The sequence below is a fragment of the Geotrypetes seraphini genome, chromosome 7, assembly GCF_902459505.1.
Source record: "Geotrypetes seraphini chromosome 7, aGeoSer1.1, whole genome shotgun sequence".
Taxonomy (NCBI): domain Eukaryota; kingdom Metazoa; phylum Chordata; class Amphibia; order Gymnophiona; family Dermophiidae; genus Geotrypetes; species Geotrypetes seraphini.
In genome coordinates this window covers 52,357,250-52,379,143 of record NC_047090.1, presented here as the reverse complement: position 1 = coordinate 52,379,143, position 21,894 = coordinate 52,357,250, and the positions used below count along the sequence as shown (strand labels likewise).

The following is a 21,894-nucleotide window of genomic DNA, read 5'->3' as shown; positions in this document are numbered from 1 at the left end:
CTTCAGTTGCTGTTCTGTTCTGGCCGGTCCTGCCTACTTCCTGTTTTCATGAAGACAGGACCGGCCAGAGAGAAAGACCTGAAGCCAGAAACAGCAATGAATTGTAAATGCTGCTGCTGACCAATGAAGTAGTTAAATGAGGAAAGGGAGCAGAGGGGGAGAGAATGGCTTGGAGGGAAGGAGGAAGGTATGCCAGACCAAGGGAAAAGGAAGGAGGAGATGGAGAGAGGGACAGAGAGAGAGAGAGGGGGTGGACACTGGATGGAAAGAGAAGAGAGGACAGTGAATGGAAGGGGCAACATAGAGGGTGAACAGTATTTTAGCACCCGTTAATGTAACGGGCTTAAAGACTAGTCTCTTTATATGAGCATAAGAACATAAGATTTGCCGCTGCTGGGTCAGACCAGTGGTCCATCGTGCCCAGCAGTCCGCTCACGCGGCGGCCCTTAGGTAAAAGATCAGTGCCCTATTTGAGTCTAGCCTTACCTGCGTATGTTCTGTTCCAGCAGGAACTTATCCAACCTTTTCTTGAATCCCTGAAGGGTGCTTTCCCCTATAACAGGCTCTAGAAGAGCGGTCCAGATTTCTACCACTCTCTGAGTGAAGAAGAACTTCCAAATCAGCTCGTACTGTTCAATCTTTATTTTTTCTTCTTCATAGGGCTTTATGGACCCCTTTGGGTTCCCACCAAATTGACCAGAAACTTTCCAAATTATATTGGTCCTGTGATTCACACACTGGTGATATAAAACATCTTATATTTGAATGTTCACATCTATATCAATATTGGAGGGATGTCTGGTCTACTATTACTGATATTCTCCCTATTTCTGAAACCCTTTCTCTTAACATTGTTTGTTTTGAAAGGAGCTTCCATTGTCAATACACTACCAGATTCTTCATGTCGTTTATTAGATATGATGTTAGTAATTGCTTTAAAAATTATTTGTTCATGTTGGAAAGATCTTTCCAAAGTTTCCTGTACAGATTGGTGGAACTTACTATATCTCACTTATAGATATGAATGTTACTTTGTAAAGAGGATCTGTTTAACCAATATTCCAATATCTTCCGTGGAAAAATGGTCTGCTCTTAAAGCATATTTGAAATTGAAACCTGGTTCTTGCTTAGATCACTCTGTTTCTAATGTACGATTCATTACTCTTATGTGCTCATATCGCATGTATATCCATGGTTTTGCTCTTTGTTCCTTATTTTGTATTCCTGTATGATTGCAAAACTCAATAAATAATCTTGAGACTAAAAAAAACAAAACTGGGAATGCATAAAATAAAACAGATGATCAGCTTTCTAAAACCTAATTTTTCAAGTACTTTTTCTGAATTATTCTTATTTTTGTCAAGAAAACATTTTGGGGAAGATACTGTGCTGAAACTCAGTTCTATTACTGCCTTATCAAAAAAAAAAAACAAACAGAAAAGGCGCAGATAAAGACAACTATCCAATCAGCCTATCCATGCCATCTACTATCTCTTCTTCTCCCTTACAGATGCAGTGTACTTGTCCCAACCTTTCTTGAACTCAAAAACAGGTTGTCTATCATCTCAGCTGGTAAGATGTTCCATACATTCACGACCCTTTCCATGACAAAATAGTTTCTGAAATTACTTTTAAATCTATCCCCTTTCACCTTCATCCTATGCCCCCTCATTCCAGAGTTTCTTTCAACTGAGGGGTCCTTTTACTAAGGTGCGCTAGTGCATCTTAGGGCATGCTAAATATTAGGGCAAGCTAAATGCTAACGCGTCAATTATATCCTATGGATGCATTGCCACGCATTAGCATTTAGCGCATGCTAATATTTAGCACGCACTAAGACGCATTAGTGCGCCTTAGTTAAAGGACCCCTGACACTCACTTCATTTGCATTTATGCTACATAGGCATTTAAATACCTGTATCTCCCCTCTTTCACTTTTTCTCCAAAGTATACATATTGGACGCTTGAAGTGTGCTGATATGTTTTATGATGATGATCACTGATCATTCTGGAAGCTGTCCTTTGGACTGATTCCATCCTTTTATATCTTTTTGAAGGAGTAGTCTCCACAATTGTATATAATATTCTAAATGTATTAGAAACAGTGAAATTCAATAATTTAATGAAGAATGTATCACTTAGAGGTCCTTTTACTAAGGCGCGTGCTAAGACGCACTAGCGTGCCTTAGTAAAAGGACTCCTTAATGATACTGGTGAAAAGAGTTTACTTTACCTTGGACACAATGAGATTTTTCCAGATTTGTAGGTTGAAACTGTTGTTGCATTATAGATCCAGGTGTGTGCTCCTCTGGAAATTGTGAACCACCTTCAATATTCAATTGGGTGCAGGAAGTCAATTTTAAAAAATAGATATAAATAAATACACCAAGTTAATGAGCTTATACAACACACGATGAAATATGTGCAAATGCTAAATGCCGGCGATGAACTGTACAAAATTTTTATTCAAAACCTATGCAAACATCTTCCTTTGTACATTCCTCATTCAAACTAAAGCAAATAACAAGAGACCCTTAGCATTTAAAAGTCACAGAAATGAAGCCACTTCGATTCTCATGCTTGACATCTGTGAATGGGCCCTGACATTTAGCAACTAAAAGGTTCAGAAAAGAAATCATAATTCCAAATCTCTCACTTAATCTAGTTTACCTAGTCTACCTCAAGAGTGTTACTCAATAGCCCACTTCAGGCAAAGAAAATTCAATATGTGATAAAGGCCCATAAAAATTTTACAGCTCCAGGGCTGGATAGGTAAACAAGTGAATTTTATAAAATATGTCCCCCCTCCCTCCAATCATGTGTGTTAGTTTTGGCTTTATAATACAGTTATTCATCTAGGATACCTTCTGCAATACTCCAATGAAGCATTACCTTGATACCAAAACCTGGGAGACTGAAGGATGTCTGCAATAGAGTGTGACGCAGTAACAGGGAAACTGCCAATTGTGCCCAGTACTACTGCGGCAATGGTAGATCATTTTATGGTAGTGCTGCAGGATTGTGAACTGCTGCCATGGTAATACCATGGCAATGGGGATGCAGGAACCCCTCCCCAAATACCTTTTTTTTTTTTCAAAACAATTTATTGAATGACAAAGTACACACAAACAGAGCAGCTGATACAGCAGTTTCAGTATACAGAGTACAAAACAACAAACCACTAGAACAGGCGGAGACAGTCAGAGTCCGGGCTGGGTTCTTATACCCAGACTCAGCCAAGCCCCACTTTACAGTAAATCCCCCTCCACCCTCCGTCTCACCCTTAACCCACTGGGGTACTACTGGCTTCCGCAGCCAGTTGAGTACTTGGCTTTTAATCAGAGGGGGTAAAGTATCCAAATAAAACACCCAACGGACAAAAAGAGCTTACTACAGTGATGAAAAAACCAAGCTGACAGGGATTCCCAGACCATGAGAAGATGGAATTCATTGCGCCAATACCAAATGGTAGGTGGAGAGTCCTGCAGCCAATGAGTTAGAATACATTTTTTATCCACTATATAGCCCTTGTGGATAAGTAAAGAATCACCGGCAGAGAGCCCACCCAGATACCCTTAGCCAAACGGAGGATCCCCTCAACCTGAGAGGAAAGGGCATAGCCCACCAGGGTCTGCAAACAACAATGGACTTCCAGCCAAAAGGCAGCAATAACTGTACAAGACTAAAGACCATGCACTAGAGAATTATCAACCTGGTGGTATTTCAAACATGTAGAGGTAGAGGCACACCCAAAATGAAAAGCCTGCTTCTGGGAAATAACCCTGATGAAGGACCTGAAAGTGACATTCCTGAAGCTCAGCATTCTGCACTACCCGAGGGATCTGCTGCACCAGAAGAGACATGGATGCCACCTGAGAGCAGTAGCCCATGTCCCAAGACCACAGAGATAGAAGCTGGAGATAGTCCCTCCACGGCTGCAGAGCCACCAGCCAGCGATGGTACTAAGACACTGAGAGCCAATCCAAATTATCATCAAAAAAGAAATCCTGCAAAGTGACCAAAAAGGTATGCTGTAGAGACTCCCTGGGCAGAGTAGCAACATAATGAGCGAGCTGCCGGTACGCAAAATGATTCAGAACACTCAGGGACCAGGATGTCTGGAGAGCCGGGAAATGCTCCAGATTATATAACCCCTTTTGCGCCCATTGTTTAAAAAACATATTATCTTGACCTGGACAAAAGGCCACATTACTGACTATGGGCAGTAGAACCGAATTGAAGACGATTGGCTCCAAAACCGCAACACACACCTACAACCAAACAGCTATGAGCCCCAGGACCCAACTGCGGCTTCCCATCCCAATGTAATAGATAGGGCAAAGCCCAGGAGAGAAAAAAATAAATCGGTCTCCAGGGCTACATCCGTATATTGAGAACCAGTAGAAAGCCAGTCCTTCAAGTGGCAAAGCAAACAGGCCAAATTATAAAGATGAACCGAGGGAAGCCCCAAGTCACCTGTAGCCCAAGATCCGTAAAGAAAATTATTGTTCATCTTACCTTTCTTGCCCCCCCCTCCAACGAAAGGAAAGAACTGATCTCTGAAGACTGGCCAGGTCTTTTTTCAAAAGGAACAAGGGAAGTGTTTGTATCAGATATAATCACTTAGGAAAGACAACCATGAAATAGATGAACCCGACCCATCAACGAGAGAGGAAGATTCATCCAGTCTCAGTCAACAAACGATCTACATTCAAATGGTATAAGGCCCCAACATCCACCAACAACTGAATACCAAGGTATCGAAAGGAACTATCTGCCCAGCTTAAGGGGAATCCGGGTCTGGAAAAGCAAGAGCCTCCAACTTTTGATGATTCAGATGCAATCTCAAAAAATCCCATACTCCCGAAAACTCTCCAAAAGCACAGGCAAAGAGGCCTGAGGATCAGTCAAATATGCCAAAATGTTGTCTGCAAAGGCCGCCACTTTGAAATGATGAGCCCCCACCACCATCCCTATGATCTCTGGATTAGTCTGGATTAGAGAGCTGCACGGGAATGGGGACGACAGGAATCCCGCAGGACCCGCAGGTTCCCCTTCGGGTCGCGGGGATCCCGTGGGGATGCCTCCAAGGGTCGCGAGGTTCCTGCGGGGCTGGATGTATTCAGCCACGAGGCTCGTCTCCCTACCTGCCCTGCCGTACACAGCCGAACTGAAGTCTTCCTGATGTCAGCGCCGACGTCGGAGGAAGGGCTTAAGCAAAGCCCTCCCTCCCTCCGACGTCAGCGCTGACATCGTGAAGACTTCCGTTCGGCTGTGTGCTGCGGCAGGGCAGGCAGGGAAAAGGCAGTGGTACAAGGCGGGGGGCAGTCAGCCCTGGGTGCAGCACAGCCAGCCAGGTCCCCCGACCAACAGGCCCGGTCCGTCAAACCTCCCTGCCCTGTAGTCGCGAATTTAAATTACTTTCTTACAGCAGCTTCAATACTCCAGCTGCTGTAAGAAGGGGTAAGCGCCACAAAAGTAAGAGGCAGGGAGGGAGAAAGGGAGGAAAGGTGGAGTGGAGAGGAAAAGGCGCCTAAGGTAAAACTGAGGGGGGAGAAGTATGCTGAAAGCACTGGGGAAGACAAAGGGGTGGAGAAGGACGCTGAAAGGACATGGGGAAGACGGGGGGTGGAGAAGGACGCTGAAAGGACATGGGGAAGACAGAGGGGGGAGAAGGACACTGACAGGAAATGGGGAAGAGAGAGTGGGGAGAAGACGCTGGCAGGGAAGAAGACAGAGATGCTTTGTTTAAGCCCTCCCTCCCCTCCGACGTCAGCGCGGACGTCGGGAAGACTTCCGTTCGGCTCTGTGCTGCAAGCAGAGAAGGTAGGGAGAAGAAGAGCCGCGCGACTGAGTACATCCAGCCCCGCAGGAACCCCGCGACCCTCGGAGGCATCCCCACGGGATCCCCGTGACCCTAGGGGGCGTCCCCACGGGATCCCCACGACCCTAGGGGCGTCCCCGTGACCCAAAGGGGGTTCCCGTCGTCCCCGTTCCCGTGCAGCTCTCTAATGTAAGGCTCTCCAGGCGTCCACCATGTCCAAAGAGTCGTACAAGATAGCAATTCCGGTAGCAGGTTTGTGAGATTTCCTCCCTACCCCCTTCGAGCGGTCCCAAAGGGGATCAGCCACATCGTTGAAATCACCACCCACCACCATGGGGATATCCCCATACACTGATAAGAGATCCGCTAGATGGTAAAAAAAACCCTGCTCCTGGTAATTGGGGGCATACAGATTAAATAAAATATAAGGTTTATTGTTCAAACTAACTGAGGCAACAATATACATACCCTCCGGGTCTCTAAGGGTGTCATGAACATGAACCACTAACTGAAGTTGTTTACCCACCAATATAGCCACTCCAGCCTTTTTCCCATTAGCTGGGGAGTCCAGGACCTTACCCACCACCCACTAAGTGCGGAGCTTCACATGTTCTGCAGTAGTCAAATGTGTCTCCTGTAAAAAAAAAAAAAAGCCACGTCAGCTCAGTTTTGTTGAAGCTGCCGTAGCACTTTTTGCCTCTTGATAGGGGAATGAATGCCCCCCACATTCCAAGAAAGCAATTTAAAGGACATAGAAATGAAATGAGAGAATCCACAAAGGCACAGAGGGGGCATCCCAGCTTGCTCCCCCCCCCTGTAGTTCAACCCTATAGAAGCCAGTAGCACAACCACAGCACCCAAAAAAAACCTTCTCCCCCTCCCAACCATCCCCCATCCCCTTCCAGCACCTCCAAACCCAAGCAATCCCAAACCCCCCAACCAAATCCAACAGGACACCAATCCCAGCAATCCCCAACAAATCCATCCCTCCCAAAAGAAACATAGGGTTCCCCCCTAGGGACCAGTCACAATAGGACACCCGTCCTAACCCTATCCCTAATGTCCAAACTGAGAAACCATCCCACAGTAAACAGCAAAATGAACTAACCCCGTGAACCCAGAAAGAGCCAAACAATAGGTTACATCTACTAGCCCTCACCACACAAAATAAGACCCCCAACCAACATACAAACCAGGTCCACATGCACCCAAACCCAACATCAAGCACTCCAAAGCCAATCAGAATCGGGCAGATCCCAGGACCCAACATCACCCCATAGTCCACCACACCAGGCACCCCAACACAGTCAACCAGCATCCACACAATCAGGCCTGAGCCAACCAAAATGCTGCCAGAGACTCACATAGGCAGTCCCCAGGCTGAAGCACCAGGGCACCCATCCATAAGAACATAAGCAATGCCTCCGCTGGGTCAGACCTGAGGTCCATCGCAGCCAGCTCACGCGGTGGCCCATCAGGTCCTGGACCTGTGCAATAATCCTCTATCTACACCCTTCTATCCTCTTTTCCAGCAGGAAATTGTCCAATCCTTTCTTAAACCCCAGTACCGTACTCTGCCCTATTACATCTTCTGGAAGCGCATTCCAGGTGTCCACCACACGTTGGGTAAAGAAAAACTTCCTAGCATTTGTTTTGAATCTGTCCCCTTTCAACTTTTCTGAATGCCCTCTTGTTCTTTTATTTTTTGAAAGTTTGAAGAATCTGTCCCTTTCTACTCTCTCTATGCCCTTCATGATCTTGTAAGTCTATCATATCCCCTCTAAGTCTCCTTTTCTCCAGGGAAAAGAGACCGTTTCTCCAATCTCTCAGCATATGAAAGGTTTTCCATCCCTTTTATCAGACGTGTTGCTCTCCTCTGAACCCTCTCGAGTATTCCCATATCCTTCTTAAGGTACGGTGACCAATATTGGATGCAGTACTCCAGATGCGGACACACCATCGCCCGATACAACGGCAGGATAACTTCTTCATACCCTTCTTGATCATACCTAGCATTCTATTCACTCTCTTAGCGGCCGCTGCGCACTGTGCCATCGGCTTCATTGTCATGTCCACCATTACCCCTAAGTCCCTTTCTTGGGTACTCTCATTTAATAACATCCCTCCCATCATATAGTTGTACCTCAGGTTTCTGCTTCCCACATGCAATACTTTACATTTCTCAATGTTGAACTTCATCTGCCATCTCGCCGCCCATTCCCCTAGTTTGTTCAAGTCCCTTTGCAATTTTTCACAGTCCTCCTTAGTCCGAGCTCCACTAAATAGTTTGGTGCGTCAGCAAATTTTATCATCTCACACTTCGTCCCTGTTTTTAGATCATTTATGAATATATTAAATAGCAGTGACCCGAGCACCGAGCCCTGCGGAACACCACTCGTGACCCTCCTCCAGTCCTCCTCCGTTTCCTACCCGCCAACCAGTTTCTGATCCATCTATGTACGCCTCCGTCCACCCCATGGTTCTTCAGTTTCCGGAGTAGACGGTCATGAGGCACCTTGTCAAAGGCTTTTTGGAAATCTAGGTATATGATGTCTATGGGGTCTCCTCTGTCCATCCGTTTGTTAATTCCTTCGAAGAAGTGTAATAAGTTGTTAGTTAGGCACAATCTCCCCCTGCAGATGCCATGTTGGCTGGTTATCAGAAGTTCGTTTCTTTCAAAATGTTCATCGATGTTTTATCAGTGCTTCCGCCATTTTCCCCGGAACCAAGGTCAGACTCACCGGTCTGTAGTTTCCCAGGTCACCTATTGATCCCTTTTTAAAGATGGGCGTAATATTGGCTATCTTCCAATCCTCCGGGATCACGCCTGTTTTCAGGGATAGGTTGCAAATTTGCTGCAGTAGTTCTGTTATCTCCTCCTTTAATTCCTTCAGAACCCTTGGATGGATTCCGTCCGGACCCGGGGATTTGTCAGTTTTTAGTTTTTCTATCTGCCTGTGCACATCTTCAAGGCTCACTTCCATGGATGTTAATTTTTCTGCTCGATTTCCATTGAAGAATTGCTCAGGTTCCGGTATGTTGGTTGGGTCTTTGTTTGTAAATACAGACGAAAAGAACATGTTAAGTCTTTCCGCGACCTTTCTCCTCCTTCACCACTCCCCTCCTGTCACCGTCGTCCAGCGGTCCCACCTCCTCCCTAGCCGGCTGCTTCTCTTTAACATATCTAAAGAACGGTTTGAAATTTTGTGCTTCCCTGGCTAGCCTCTCTTCATACTCTCTTTTGGCTTTTCGAACCACATGGTGACATTCTTTTTGATACCTCCTGTGCTCTTTCCAGTTCCCCTTGGTTTTGTCCTTTTTCCATTTTCAGAATGAATTTTTCTTATTGCCTGTCGCTTCCTTCACTATATTAGTTATCCACGCCGGGTCTTTTGTTCGACTCTTTTTGCACCCCTTTCTTAATCTGGGGATATACAGATTATGCGCCTCGCTCACCGTGTCTTTGAAAAAAGACCAGACATGTTCTACCGTTTGCCATTTTTTGGAAATGTTCCTAAGTTTCTTCCTTACCATTCCCCTCATTGCTTTGTGGTTTCCTTTCCTGAAGTTGAAAGTTGTCACTATGGTTCTCTTTCCTTTCAGTATTCCTACCTCAACCTTGAACTTTATCATATTATGATCGCCGTTTCCCAACGATCCCACTACTTCCACTTCCTTTGCAGGTCCCCTTAACCCATTTAGGATTAGATCCAGAGTGGCATTTCCTCTCGTCGGTTCTCTAACAAGCTGCTCCATGAAGCAATCTTGTGTAGTCTCCAGGAATTCTGTCTCCCTAGCGCATCTTGAGCTTCCAAGACTCCAGTCTATCCCGGGGTAGTCTCCCATAATAACCGTGTTACTGCTTTTGCATTCTCGCTTCATCTTGGCTTCCATTTCTTCATCGATATCTCCGGTTTGCCCGGGTGGACGATAGTATAGGCCCCATCTTTATTTCAGGCCCTTTCCTTCCTGGTATTTTAACCCATAGCGATTCCAGCTTGTTGGTCGTCTCTGCTGTGTCCATTCTAGTCAATTGTATACTTTCTTTTATGTATAGTGCTATTCCACCTCCTTTCTGTCCTGACCTATCCTGGTGATAGAGCTTGTACCCCGGCAGTGCTGTATCCCATTTGCTGTATCCCACTGCTGCTGCAATAAGCCAGGCCCCCAAAAGCACGCCCCAGCTAGAGATCACGTCTCGGATGCTCCCACCACACCAGGTCAGTTCCAGGAGAGGAAAAGATGGGCACTCCCAGTGCCAGAGGAGCAGAGAACGGGGCCACAGAAAAGATAGGTCGCTAGCCCCCAGAGCCAGAGCCGCAAGCAGCAGATCAAGACCAGTGACCAACCAGCTCTGAGGGCACAGGGCCAGCCGCAGGACCCAGGTAAGTATCCAATAGGCATGGAAGCAGTCCAGTCAGTCCATAGGCATCTGTGAAGGCTAGGAACCCATCCCAGCTACAAAAAAAGAGCCCAGCCAAGAATCTTCCATAGGGGTCCACTAGCTAGGGTCCAGAAATAATGAAGTGAAGACAACAAGTGGCAACAATCAAAAACCAAAGCAGCTAAGGATGAAACTGAAGTCAAGGTGTTGTTGAGAAAGGCAAACCCCCCCTTCTCCTCCAACTGGTCCAGGAAGCCCTGAGCTGCATCCACAGTTTCATAGAAGCTGGTAGATCCATTATGAGAGATGCGGAGCTTTGCAGGATATAAAAGAGCAAACCAGATCTTGCAAAAAGGTGCGAGCAGAGAAGACTAAACTGGTGGTGCTGTTGGGCCACCTTGGTGGAATAATCCCGGAAGCATAAAATCCTGTGATTCTCGTGTAGCAGCTGGTGCCCTCCGCGAAGAGTCTGTCAGTCAATCAGTTTCTAAACCAGTTCACCACTTTAGCTCCTAACTTCAGCTCATCAAGTTTGTTCAAATGCTTTGCTGAAATCTAAGTAAATTACATCTAGCATATGTCCTTGGTCCAATTCTCTGGTCGCACAATCAAAAAATTCAATCAGATTTGTTTGGCACAATTTACCTTTAGTAAAACCCTGTTGCTTTGGATCCTTTAACACATTAGATTCTAGAAATTTCATTAACATTTCTTTCAGCAACGCTTCCATTTTTCCAATAACTGACAAGCTGATCCATAAAGCAGTCCCTCACATCCTCTAAGAATTCTGTTTCCCTCGCACAGTTCGAGTTTCCAATACTCCAGTTTATCCCGGGGTAGTTAAAATCTCCCATTACTGTCACGTTCCTGTTTTTGCCTTCCCGCCTCAATTCTGCTGCCAGATCTTTGTCGTTTGCTTCCGTTTCTCCAGGCGGACGATAGTACAGACCCAATTTTACGTCAAGTCCATTTTTTCTTGGTAATTTAACCCATAATGACTCCAATCCTTCCACTTTTGGTTCTATATCCACTCCGGACGAGGGAATGGTGTCTTTTATGTATAGTGCTATTCCTCCACCCTTCTTGTGGGTCCTGTCTCTTCTATAGAGTTTGTACCGTGGCAGTACTACATCTCAGTGGTTATCCTCATTCCACCATGTTTCCGTGATTCCAATGATGTCTAGGTCCTCTTTTTTGGCTTTAACTTCTAATTCTCCCATTTTGGTCTTTAGGCTCCTTGCATTTGCGTACAAGCAATTTAAGTCCCGGTCTTTTCTTTTCCCTGCTGGTTTTTCATGTGTTTTGCTCCTCTTGCCATCCCCTATTTGGGCTGCCAGTCCCTGATTTCTGCTCCTTTCCTCCTCATTTTCTGGTGCATCTTTTTCGTCTGCAACCTGATTTTCCGATTTCTCCTGTTCCTCTAATTTTATCTGTTTGCCCCTCCTGTTGGTCAACAGTTTCTGTTGTTCGTCTCTTGCTTGTTCCCAGCATTTTTGCCGTTCAGTATCTTCTTTGGATACTCTTGTCCGAACCGTCGACGACAGGTCGACTGTAGGCTTTCCCCTTCTTCTCAATTTAAAGCCTGCTCAATTCCTCTCTTGACGTTGTTTGCTAGCAGCCTCGTTCCTGCCATGCTCAGGTGTAGTCTGTCCCTCCTGAAGAGCTTGTTCTTCCCCAAAAAAGTTGTCCAGTTCCTCACAAAAAGGAATCCTTCTTCTTCGCACCATCTCCTCAACCATGCGTTTATTGCTTGTAGCTCAGTCTGCCTCTTCACATCTGCCCTCGGTACTGGCAGAATCTCTGAGAATGCTATCTTCTGTGTCCTCAGCTTCAGTTTCCTTCCTAGGATCTTGAAGTGTTCAGTTAGCGTAGTCCTGCTGTAATTTCTCCTGTTGACATCATTTGTTCCCACGTGAATTATGACTGCTTTCTCTTCTGTTTCTGCGCTGTCCAGGATCCTCTCAATTCTGTCAGTGATGTCCTTCATTCTTGCTCCTGGGAGACAGGTCACTAGCCGATCTTCTCTCCCTCCTGCTATGTGACTGTCCACTTCTCTCAGGATTGAGTCTCCCACGACGACTGCAGATTTCCCCTTCTTCAGCTTTCTCACTGGTCTCAAGTCTATATCCTCAGTGTGGTTTAGTACTTCTCTTTCAGGGTACCGGCCAGTTTTCGCCCTGTCTGCTTGCTCGAATCTTCCATGTGGTCCTTCATCCTTGGTGTCTGTTGGCCCTGTTCTCCATCTCTTGTAGGCGTAGCTTCCTCGCTCCAGCGCTGCTGCTGATCCTGCACTTCTACCTGCCTGTAGGCCTCCTCGATGAATCTCTTGAGCTCCCTTACTTGCTCCTCGATGTGGCTCTCTCTTGCAGGGTCTTCAATTGTCTTGAACGGTGCTTCCGAGATGTGGAGCCCCTCCAGCTCTTGAACCCTGCACTGCAGTCGACCAACTTCCTTCTTCAGGCTTTCCAGTTCCTGACACCGACCACATATGTATGCCTGCCTTCCCGAGGGAAGGTAGTCATACATATGACACTCCGTGCAGTACACTGGGAAGCTCCTCCGGGTTCCTGCTGCTTCCATTTCTCTTTCTTCGCAGTCCACTAAGATGCTCTCTCCTCTGTCGTATGTCTTTATGAGGGCGGGCGCTGTGCTTTCTCCCGTGCTTGGCTCTTTCCTGTCTACTTCTTCTGCCGCTTTTTGTCTTGGTGGGTCTGTTGTCCTCCCTTGGGCCTCTTTCTTGTCCCTGGAGTCTGCTGCTTCTTTGTCCTTTCCTGTCTTGTGTGTGTCTTATTGTGTGTTTTCTTCTTGTGTGTGTTGTTTTGTGTATGCTCTTGTGTGTGTTATGTGTATGCTCTCCTTACGTGCGTGTTCGCTTCTTCCTTACCTGGTGTTCTGGAGTTCTTGGCTGTCTATGCTCAGCCCTTCTCAAGGCCCTTCGCAAAGGCGCTCTCGCTAAGGTGAGCGCCTTTGCCGCTCGCCTTCGCTGCGCGCCAAACGGCCGCGCGCCGTTGGCTCCCCCCTCTTAAGAGGGAGTCCGGGCGCTGATTCGGCTGGTGACGTGGGTGGGCTGACGTGGGTGGGCGGAGCTAATTCTCACCGCTGCCCACTCCTCACCGCTGCCGCTGACCTCTTCCTCTCCCGGCTACCTCTCCTCTCCCTGCTGCAAAACTGCTGCCAAAGCCACTACCACCTCCTTCTGCCACGCGGCTGCTTGTTAGTTTCTTTGCGCCGCGGCTCCCTTCTCTTAAGGGGGAGTCCGAGCGCTGACTCGGCTGGTGACGCGGCTGGTGATGCAGGTGGGCGGAGCTAACTCTTGCCGCTGCCCGCTTCTTCTCCCGGCTACCTCTCCTCTCCCTGCTGCAAAACTGCTGCCAAAGCCGCTACCACCTCCTTCTGCCACGTGGCTGCTTGTTAGTTTCTTCGCGCCGCAGCTCCCTTCTCTTCAAGACAAGGGAAAGTTTTAGCAATTGGTAAAGGGTATTATTCCGTGGTATGTGTGAGGGATGGTGGTATGAATATGATTAAAGCTATGGTCCCAGGATAGGGATCTGAAATACCATACATGTTATAAGAGATCGTATGATCTGATTTCCACCTCCTAGAATTCATTATACTTAGTGTGAGTTTTTGAAATCAAAATTAATGAATTATATATGATGTGTTTTAATTATATAATTTGATTTTTCAGTCACATGTAGTGATGTTGGACATTGACATAATCATCTATTTGCCCTATGGTTATATACTGAGCTTGATTTTATAATGTCTGCTACTCCTGCTCCTTTATTGTGTGTATGGGAGAAGGCTAAGGCTTGACCAGTTATTCTTTAGTACCCAACTAAATTTCACATACACTTCTCCCTCCATATTCATGGTTTCAGCACTCACGGTTTCGCTTATTTGCGATTTTTCGCATGCTGACTCCTCTCCCCCAAATTACATCATGAGTAAAGTTCCTTTTCCTTTACTGTACCAATAAAAATGTATAACGCTTACCAGCATTCACCCTCAAATTTACTGCTTCCCAGTGTGCAGAAAAAAACGCTGCTTGCCTGCTATCACCCTGAAAATCGCGAATTTCAATAGTAATAATGGTGGCTGCTACAAAAAACCGCAAACATAAAAAGTTATTCATGGTTTTTTATATTTACGGCTATGTTCCGCCCGCATCCACCACGAATACAGAGGGAGAAGTGTACTCAGTTCTCCCATAGATCTACTGGTATCTGACAAAGCACTAACAAATGCAGTTATTTATATAAGTTTATGTAATAAGAGGCATAGAAAGTTAAAAAAGAAAAAAAGTATTTTTCGGACCATAAGACACTTTTTTCCCCCAAAAAAGTGGGTGGAAAAAAGGATGCCTCTTATGGAGCGACTGCATACCGCCAGCCCAGCAGCTTTACTCCTGACATCAGAATTGATGTTGGGGATAAGGCTGCTGGGCCGGTGGCGTTCAATCGCTGCTCCTGCCTGGCCCTTCCCAGTAATTCGTTCTGTGCCGGCTCCCCACTCATCCTTCGGTCTCAGACCACAGCACTGCTGAGCTAGGAGTCCCCCCCATCGCTGCTTCGTCGACGTGTCCTCACAGCAGCAGCAGTGAGCGGTAACTAAATCCAGCTGGCGGGCAGGCTTGGTGGGGGGGGGGGGGGTGGAAGAGGACAGAGGCTGGAAAGCAATGAGGGGGAACATAGCAGGGAGGGAAGAAGGGATAATTGTTGGGCCTGTAGAAGGGGGGGAGAGGACAAAGGCTGGAAGGCAGTGAGGGGAACATAGCAGGGAGGGAGGGAGGGCGGAAGGGACAATTGTTGGGCCTGAGGAAGAAAGGAAAGAAAGAAAGAAAGAAAGAAAGAAAGAAATCACCAGACAACAAAGGTAGGAAAAATGATTTTATTTTCAATTTAGTGATCAAATTGTGTCAGTTTTGAGAATTTATATCTGCTGTCTATATTTTGCACTATATTTGTCTATTTTTCTACAGTTGCTACTGAGATGACATTGCATATTTTAAAAAGTCATCTGCCTTGACATCTGTGCCCTGTCCCTGCCTGGCCTACCACTAGACCACCAGAGGGGGGAACAGGGTGCAGAGCCTGGAAGGGAGGGGGGCACAGGGTGCAGAGCCTTGCAGGGTGAATTTGGTTCAGAATGTTTATTTTCTTCTATTCCTCCTCTAAATCTAGGGTGCGTCTTATGGTCTGAAAAATACAGTACATCTCTCTTGTACTCTCGTGAACATCACAATTATATACCTTTTATAGTGCGATGGATCCAGTTTAGATAGACTCTCACTCTTGTATACACCCCAGGTTTTTTAGGCCTTGCACAACCAACACCCCAGCTGATAATACCATAGAGAATGAATGGCTCCGTTTCATTACGACAAACTAAAGGGCCACCAGAATCACCCTGAAACACAAAATTATTATTTCACTAGAAAAGTTTATCCATGAAGATTGTGTTCCTATTGCTTTACCTTTATAAGTAACCTTCATAAGATATGGCAAACAAACACTAATTCGGAAGCAGAATGTATCTAATAGAAACTTTTCTTGTACTTGCTTAATAAGTAGGGTTACCACCCCCACCTTGCCTCCAGTCCTCACCATTCTGCCTCAGCCACGCCCCGACATAAACCTCATCTCTCCTTCCCCGAGCTCAGGGTCACATCCGGAGGGCCTCTAAAACATATGCGGATGCCATGTGTGTGACATTATCGCATCACATCCACACATGCTCAGAAGCCCTCCAGACTAGAGAATAACACCGTGACATAATTTGTTCCTGTCCCCGTGGTTAACCGCTGGGAACTTTCCCATGTTATTCTTTAAGGAGAGAGGGAAGAATCAGAGTATGACTGGGCACAACCACTGACCCCCAAAAGCCTTGCATTGAAGAATGCTGGTGTAGAAGGACTTGAGGTTGAGATAAACACTAACAAATGACATAGGATGATTTCTCACGGTTATCCATAGGGATGTGGACAAATTATGTCAAGTGTTATTCTCTATGAGTACAGACACAGCCTTGAGCTCTGGCAGAGCTGATATCTTCTGAAACCCAGACAAACTGCCAGATTTTACACAATCCATCCGGGCATCCGATCAGTCCTCTAAAAAGAGAACATGTACGGGTAAATTCAGACATCTGGTAACCCTATTTAATAGGCCCTATTTAATAATACCTTACATAATCTCTACTTTGCTGATTATGCATTTTGAACTCCAGAAAAAAATTTGAAAGTCCTTAGGAATCAAACTTATGCTAGTGTAAGAAATGAAAATACTAATATTTTCTAATGGTGTTAATTATCGCAGAATAACAGAGGGGGGTGAACACTTAAATTTTATAATACTTGCATATGATCAGGTGTGGTCAAATAACTACAGAAAAACTATAAAGATATTACTTATACATATAATTCTAATAAGGCAGGGGGTCACTAAAGAGATAATATTATAAAGAATATATAATAAAGTGGTAATGGAAAACTAAATGAAATACTGGTAAAATTCCAGAAGGAGTTTGTCAAACACTGTGTGCACATACAAGTAACAAGTATTGCTGACTCAAAAGATGGGAGAGGGCATTCCTGAGATATTGAATACAATACCTACAGTCAAATGAACATTGTATCAAGAGGAGTCAGCAGAATTTACCATAAGGACTATTGTTTAAAAAGATGCTCTAAGCATGTCATGTGAGGGATGAGCATGTGAAAAAAAAGAGAACAGTGCCCAAATATGGGCAGCTAGAAATATGGTCAGAGTCTGAAGAAAAAGGGGTAGAGTAGTGCTGCCCAATTCAGGAAAAAATATTTTAATTCGATTAAGCCTATTGAATCGATTTTTCAATTTGATTTTCCTGCCCAATTGGCTGTTTTTTTTCCCAAACATCCTGGTGGGTTTATTTTATATCCATTTAAAAAAAAAATGTTTAATCAAAAAAAATATAAAATATAAAAAATGTATGAAAAATAATAAACCTATATCTTTATAGTGTAGTACATAAGAATTGCTGCTGCTGGGTCAGACCAGTGGTCCATTGTGCCCAGCAGTCCGCTCACGCGGCAGCCCTTAGGTCAAAGACCAGTGCCCCGAGTCTAGCCTTACCTGAGTACTTTCTGGTTCATCAGGAATGTGTCTAACTGACTTGAATTCCTGGAGGGTGTTTTCCCCTATAACAGCCTCCTGAAGAACGTTCCAGTTTTCTACCACTCTGGGTGAGGAAGAACTTCCTTACATTTATACAGAACCTATCCCCTTTTAACTTTAGAGTGCGCCCTCTCATTCACTCTACCTTGGAGAGGGTGAACATAGGAACATAAGAATTGCTGCAACCTGTCTTTATCTACTAAGTCTATTCCCTTCAATCTCTTGAATGTTTCGATCATGTCCCCTCTCAGTCTCCTTTTTTCAAGGGAGAAGAGGCCCAGTTTCTCTAATCTCTCACTGTACGGCAACTCCTCCAATCCCTCTGGACCCTCTTGAGTAGTACCGTGTCCTTCATGTACAGCGACTAGTGCTGGACGCAGTATTCTGGGGGGGGGGGGGGGGGTACCATGGCCTGGTACAGCGGCATGATAACATTCTCTGATCTGTTTGTGATCCCCTTTTTAATCATTCCTAGCAATCTGTTCGCCCTTTTCGCCGCCGCACATTGCGCAAACAGCTTCATTGACTTGTCAACCAGTACTGCTAAGTCTCTTTCCTGGGGGGGTCTCTCCAAGTACTGCACCAGAAATCCTGTATTCGTGTATAAGATTTTTGTTACTGACATGCATCACCTTACACTTATCCACGTTAAACCTCATTAGCCATGTCGCAGCCCATTTCTCGAGCGTATTTGTCACATTACAGGTCTTCGCAATCCTTCTGTGTCCTCACTACTCTGAATAACTTTGTATCATCTGCAAATTTAATCACCTCACTCGTCGTACCAATTTCCAAGTCGTTTATAAATATGTTGAAGAGCACAGGTCCAAGCACTGAACCCTGCGGCACTCTACTCGTGATGCTTTTCCAGTCTGAGTGTTGTCCATTTACCCCTACTCTCTGTTTCCTATCTGCCAACCAGTTTTTAATCCATGCGAGTATTTCACCCTCGATTCCATGGCTCGCAATTTTTCGAAGTATTTGTTCATGCGGGACCTTGTCGAACACCTTCTGAAAATCCAGATATACAATGTCGACAGGGCCGCCCTTGTCTATCTGCCTGTTTACTCCCTTGAAGAAGTGCAGCAAGTTCGTCAAGCAAGATCTTCCTTTGCTGAAGCCATGCTGGCTGGTCCTCATCAGATTGTGTCCACCTAGTTCAGGGGTAGGCAATTCTAATTCTCGAGAGCCGGAGCCAGGTCAGGTTTTCAGAATATCCTCAATGAATATGTTAAGATGGATTTGCGTGCACTGCCTCCTTGAGATGGAGCTCTATCTCATGCATATTTATTGTGGATATCCTGAAAACCTGACCTGCCTCTGGCTCTCGAGGACTGGAATTGCCTACCCCTGGTCTAGGTGATCAATGATGCGGCTCTTTATCAGCACCTCTACCATCTTTCCCGGTACTGAGGTCAGACTTACCTGTCTGTAGTTTCCTGGTTCTCCCCTCAAACCTTTCTTGAAGATTGGCATAACATTCGCCACTTTCCATTCTTTTGGAATCCTTCCCGATTTGACCGACAGATTGGCTATTAGTTGGAGCAGTTCAGCTATAGTCCCTTTCAGTTCCTTGATTACCCTCGGATGGATGCCATCCGGTCCTGGGGATTTATCGATTTTAAGCCTATCAATCTGCTTGCATACCTCTACTAGACTGACCATCAACCCTGTCAGTTTCCCGTCTTCATTTCCTGCTTATAGCCTGTCAGCTTCTGGTATGTTGTGTATATCCTCTTTGGTAAATACAGACACAAAAAATGTGTTTAGTTTGTCATCGGCATCACTGAAACATGGTGGAATGAGGAAAACATCTGGGACACTTCTACTGGGATACAAGCTATACCGCAGTAGGTCAAAAAGGTGGGGGTATTGTCCTATACAACAAAGAGGGAATTGAGTCTACAGGTTATCTTTTTATGCCATAGCTACCAATTCCCCCATGTTATTCCTTAGGCTCTTTGCGTTCATATACGTACACTTTCTTGCATTTCCTTCCCTCTTGTGTCCCTTTCGATCCGTTAGAATTTCTGTCTTACCTATGATCCGATGAGTCTTCCCCGCTATCTTCCTGCACGGTATCCTCTGGGTATACCGTTTCCCGAACCATCGACTCTTGGTCGACTGTTGGCTTTTCCCATCTTCCTAGTTTAAAAACTTCAATTTCTTTCTCGATGTAGCTTGCAGGTAGCCTCGTTCCATCTCCGCTGAGGTGGAGCCCATCCTTCCTGTATAGCTTGCTCTTCTCCCAGAATGTCGTCCAGTTGCGCACAAAGTGGAATCCTTCTTCCTCACACCAGCGCCTCATCCACGCATTGACTGCTTGCAGCTCCGTCTGCCTCCTCTCGTCGGCCCTGGGTACCGGCAGGATCTCTGAGAATGCTACCCTCATAATTCTGGTCTTCAGTTTCCCTCCTAGCATCTGGAACTGGTCCTTTAGTCCTTTTCTGCTGTAGTTCTTGTTGCTCACGTTGTTTGTCCCCACGTGGATCACCACCGCTGTATCTTCCTCTTCCACGCTGTTGATGCGGCTCACTATATCTTCTATCTTGGCTCCAGGTAGACAGGTCACCAGCCAATCCTGTCTGCTTCCTGCTATGTGGCTGTCGACTTGTCTGATGATGGAGTCCCTCATGACGATTGCTGTCCTCTCTATCTTCTCTTGTCTCTCCAACCGCAGGTCCGTGTCCCTCAGCACCCCCACAAACTGGTCACAATAAAGACCAATGAGTTAAAGGACCATCATATCAGCATGCCGTCCTTATCGCAAACCTCTAATTGGCTAACAGATACTACTAAAGAAAGATAGCATTCACTGAATCGTTACATACGAGTAAATAGCTGCATAAAACAGTCTGATTATCCAAGCATAGCTTCAAGTCAAATATTAGGACTTAGAGTATAAAGATGATCACTTATCTGAATGCCAGAAGCTGTTTTAAGATGATAAAGGTCCAACATCTCCAAATGACATGGAGAAAGATAGATAAGCACTCACAGTCCAAAATAATCTTCATAGAAAATTAGCAATGGTGCACAGTCCCAACGTGATTCTCAAAAAGTGTCCCTAACTCCAGAAAAATACAGAACAAAAAGCTGATACCAGAATGAAATAAAAAAAGGAAGTCCAAAGGTAAAAATACAAAATAAATAACCCACTCCTCTACTCAGACGGAGTTTCAATTGCTAAATTCAGCAAGCCGTTTAGCGCTGCGCAGCATCGTCAAAGCATGCTCCTGCTCGGTACCGCTCAAAGGCTGAAACCAAAAATCACAGCAGTGACCAACAGGATTAGCAGAAGGGCAGGACCATGGAAAACTCACTCCTGCCCGTTACACTTCTGGACCACCAGGGATTCCAGCGGCAGAGGTGGTACGAATATAGACAGGGCATAGATGGAGGACAGGGTGGAGAGCCTGAAAGGGAGAGAGGGAGGAAAGGGGGCTGTGTGCTGACCCTGGCAAGGGATGGAGGGAAGGGGCTGGGTGCAATGCCTGGCAGGGAGGAGGCTGGTACCTCAAGGAAGAGCTGTTAGGAATAGAGGACATAACAGAAGTGGAAAATCAATGGTCTAAGCTGAAAGGAGCAATAAAAATGGTACTGACCTTTATGTGAAGAAAATAAATAAAAACAAGAGAAAAAGGAAACATATGGTTCTCTAAACTAGTGGTAGAGAAAATAAATGCAAAAGAGTTGGCATTTGTGAAATATAAAAAAAACTCAAGAAGAGGTGTACAGAAAGGACTACTAGGTGAAACTGAAAGAAGCCAAGAGAGAGATATGACTGGTCAAAGCACAAGCGGAAGAGCAAATGGCTACAAATGTAAAGAAAGACAAAAAAAAATTTCTGAAATATTAGTGAAAGGAAGAAGACGAAAATGGAATTGCGAGACTAAAAGATGCTATGAACCGATGAGATTGATGAGGAAAAAGCAAACATGCAAAACAAATACTTCTTTTCTGTGTTCACAGAAGAAAATCCTGGAGAAGAACTAAGATTGTCTGGCAAAGTTGCACATGAGAATGAAGTATATACTGCATTGTTCACGGAAGAGTGAGTTTATGAACTTGAAAAACTGAAAGCGGTCAAAGCGATGGAACTGGGCGGGATCCATCCCAGGATATTAAGTGAGCTCAGAACGGTTCTGGCTGTCCTATTAAAGATTTGTTCAACAAGTCTCTAGAGACGGGGATGGTTCCTGAGAATTGGAGAAGAGTGGATGTGTGCCAATTCACAAAAATGATCGCAGGGATGAAGTGGGAAACTACAGACTGGTAAGTCTCACTTCAGTTATTGGAAAAATGGAAGTGTTGCTGAAAGAAATGTTAATGAAATTTCTAGAATCTAATGTGTTAAAGGATCCAAAGTAACATGGTTTTACTAAAGGTAAATTGTGCCACTTTATGAAATGGCACTTTTAAGCACTCGTACACTTTCTGTCGGTCCAGAGTCTCTGAAATGAACTGTTTAAATAGTCTGTATTATAGATGAATTACACAGTAGTTTTAATGAAAATTATTGAAGAAATAAA

The 21,894-nt window shown here is 45.3% G+C and overlaps 1 protein-coding gene across 3 annotated transcripts in view; it reads right to left on the bottom strand.

Annotated features, from left to right (window-relative positions):
* The window catches only part of OVCH1 (ovochymase 1), a 413,341-nt gene that overhangs the window by 162,927 nt on the left and 228,520 nt on the right, over positions 1–21,894 (bottom strand). For all 3 annotated transcript variants that reach the window (XM_033953446.1, XM_033953447.1, XM_033953444.1), the window contains 2 exons: positions 15,461–15,617; positions 2,234–2,326 (listed from right to left, as the gene is read on the bottom strand). In XM_033953446.1, coding sequence (XP_033809337.1) covers positions 2,234–2,326; positions 15,461–15,617 — 250 coding nt within the window. The remainder of the gene's footprint in view (positions 1–2,233; positions 2,327–15,460; positions 15,618–21,894) is intronic.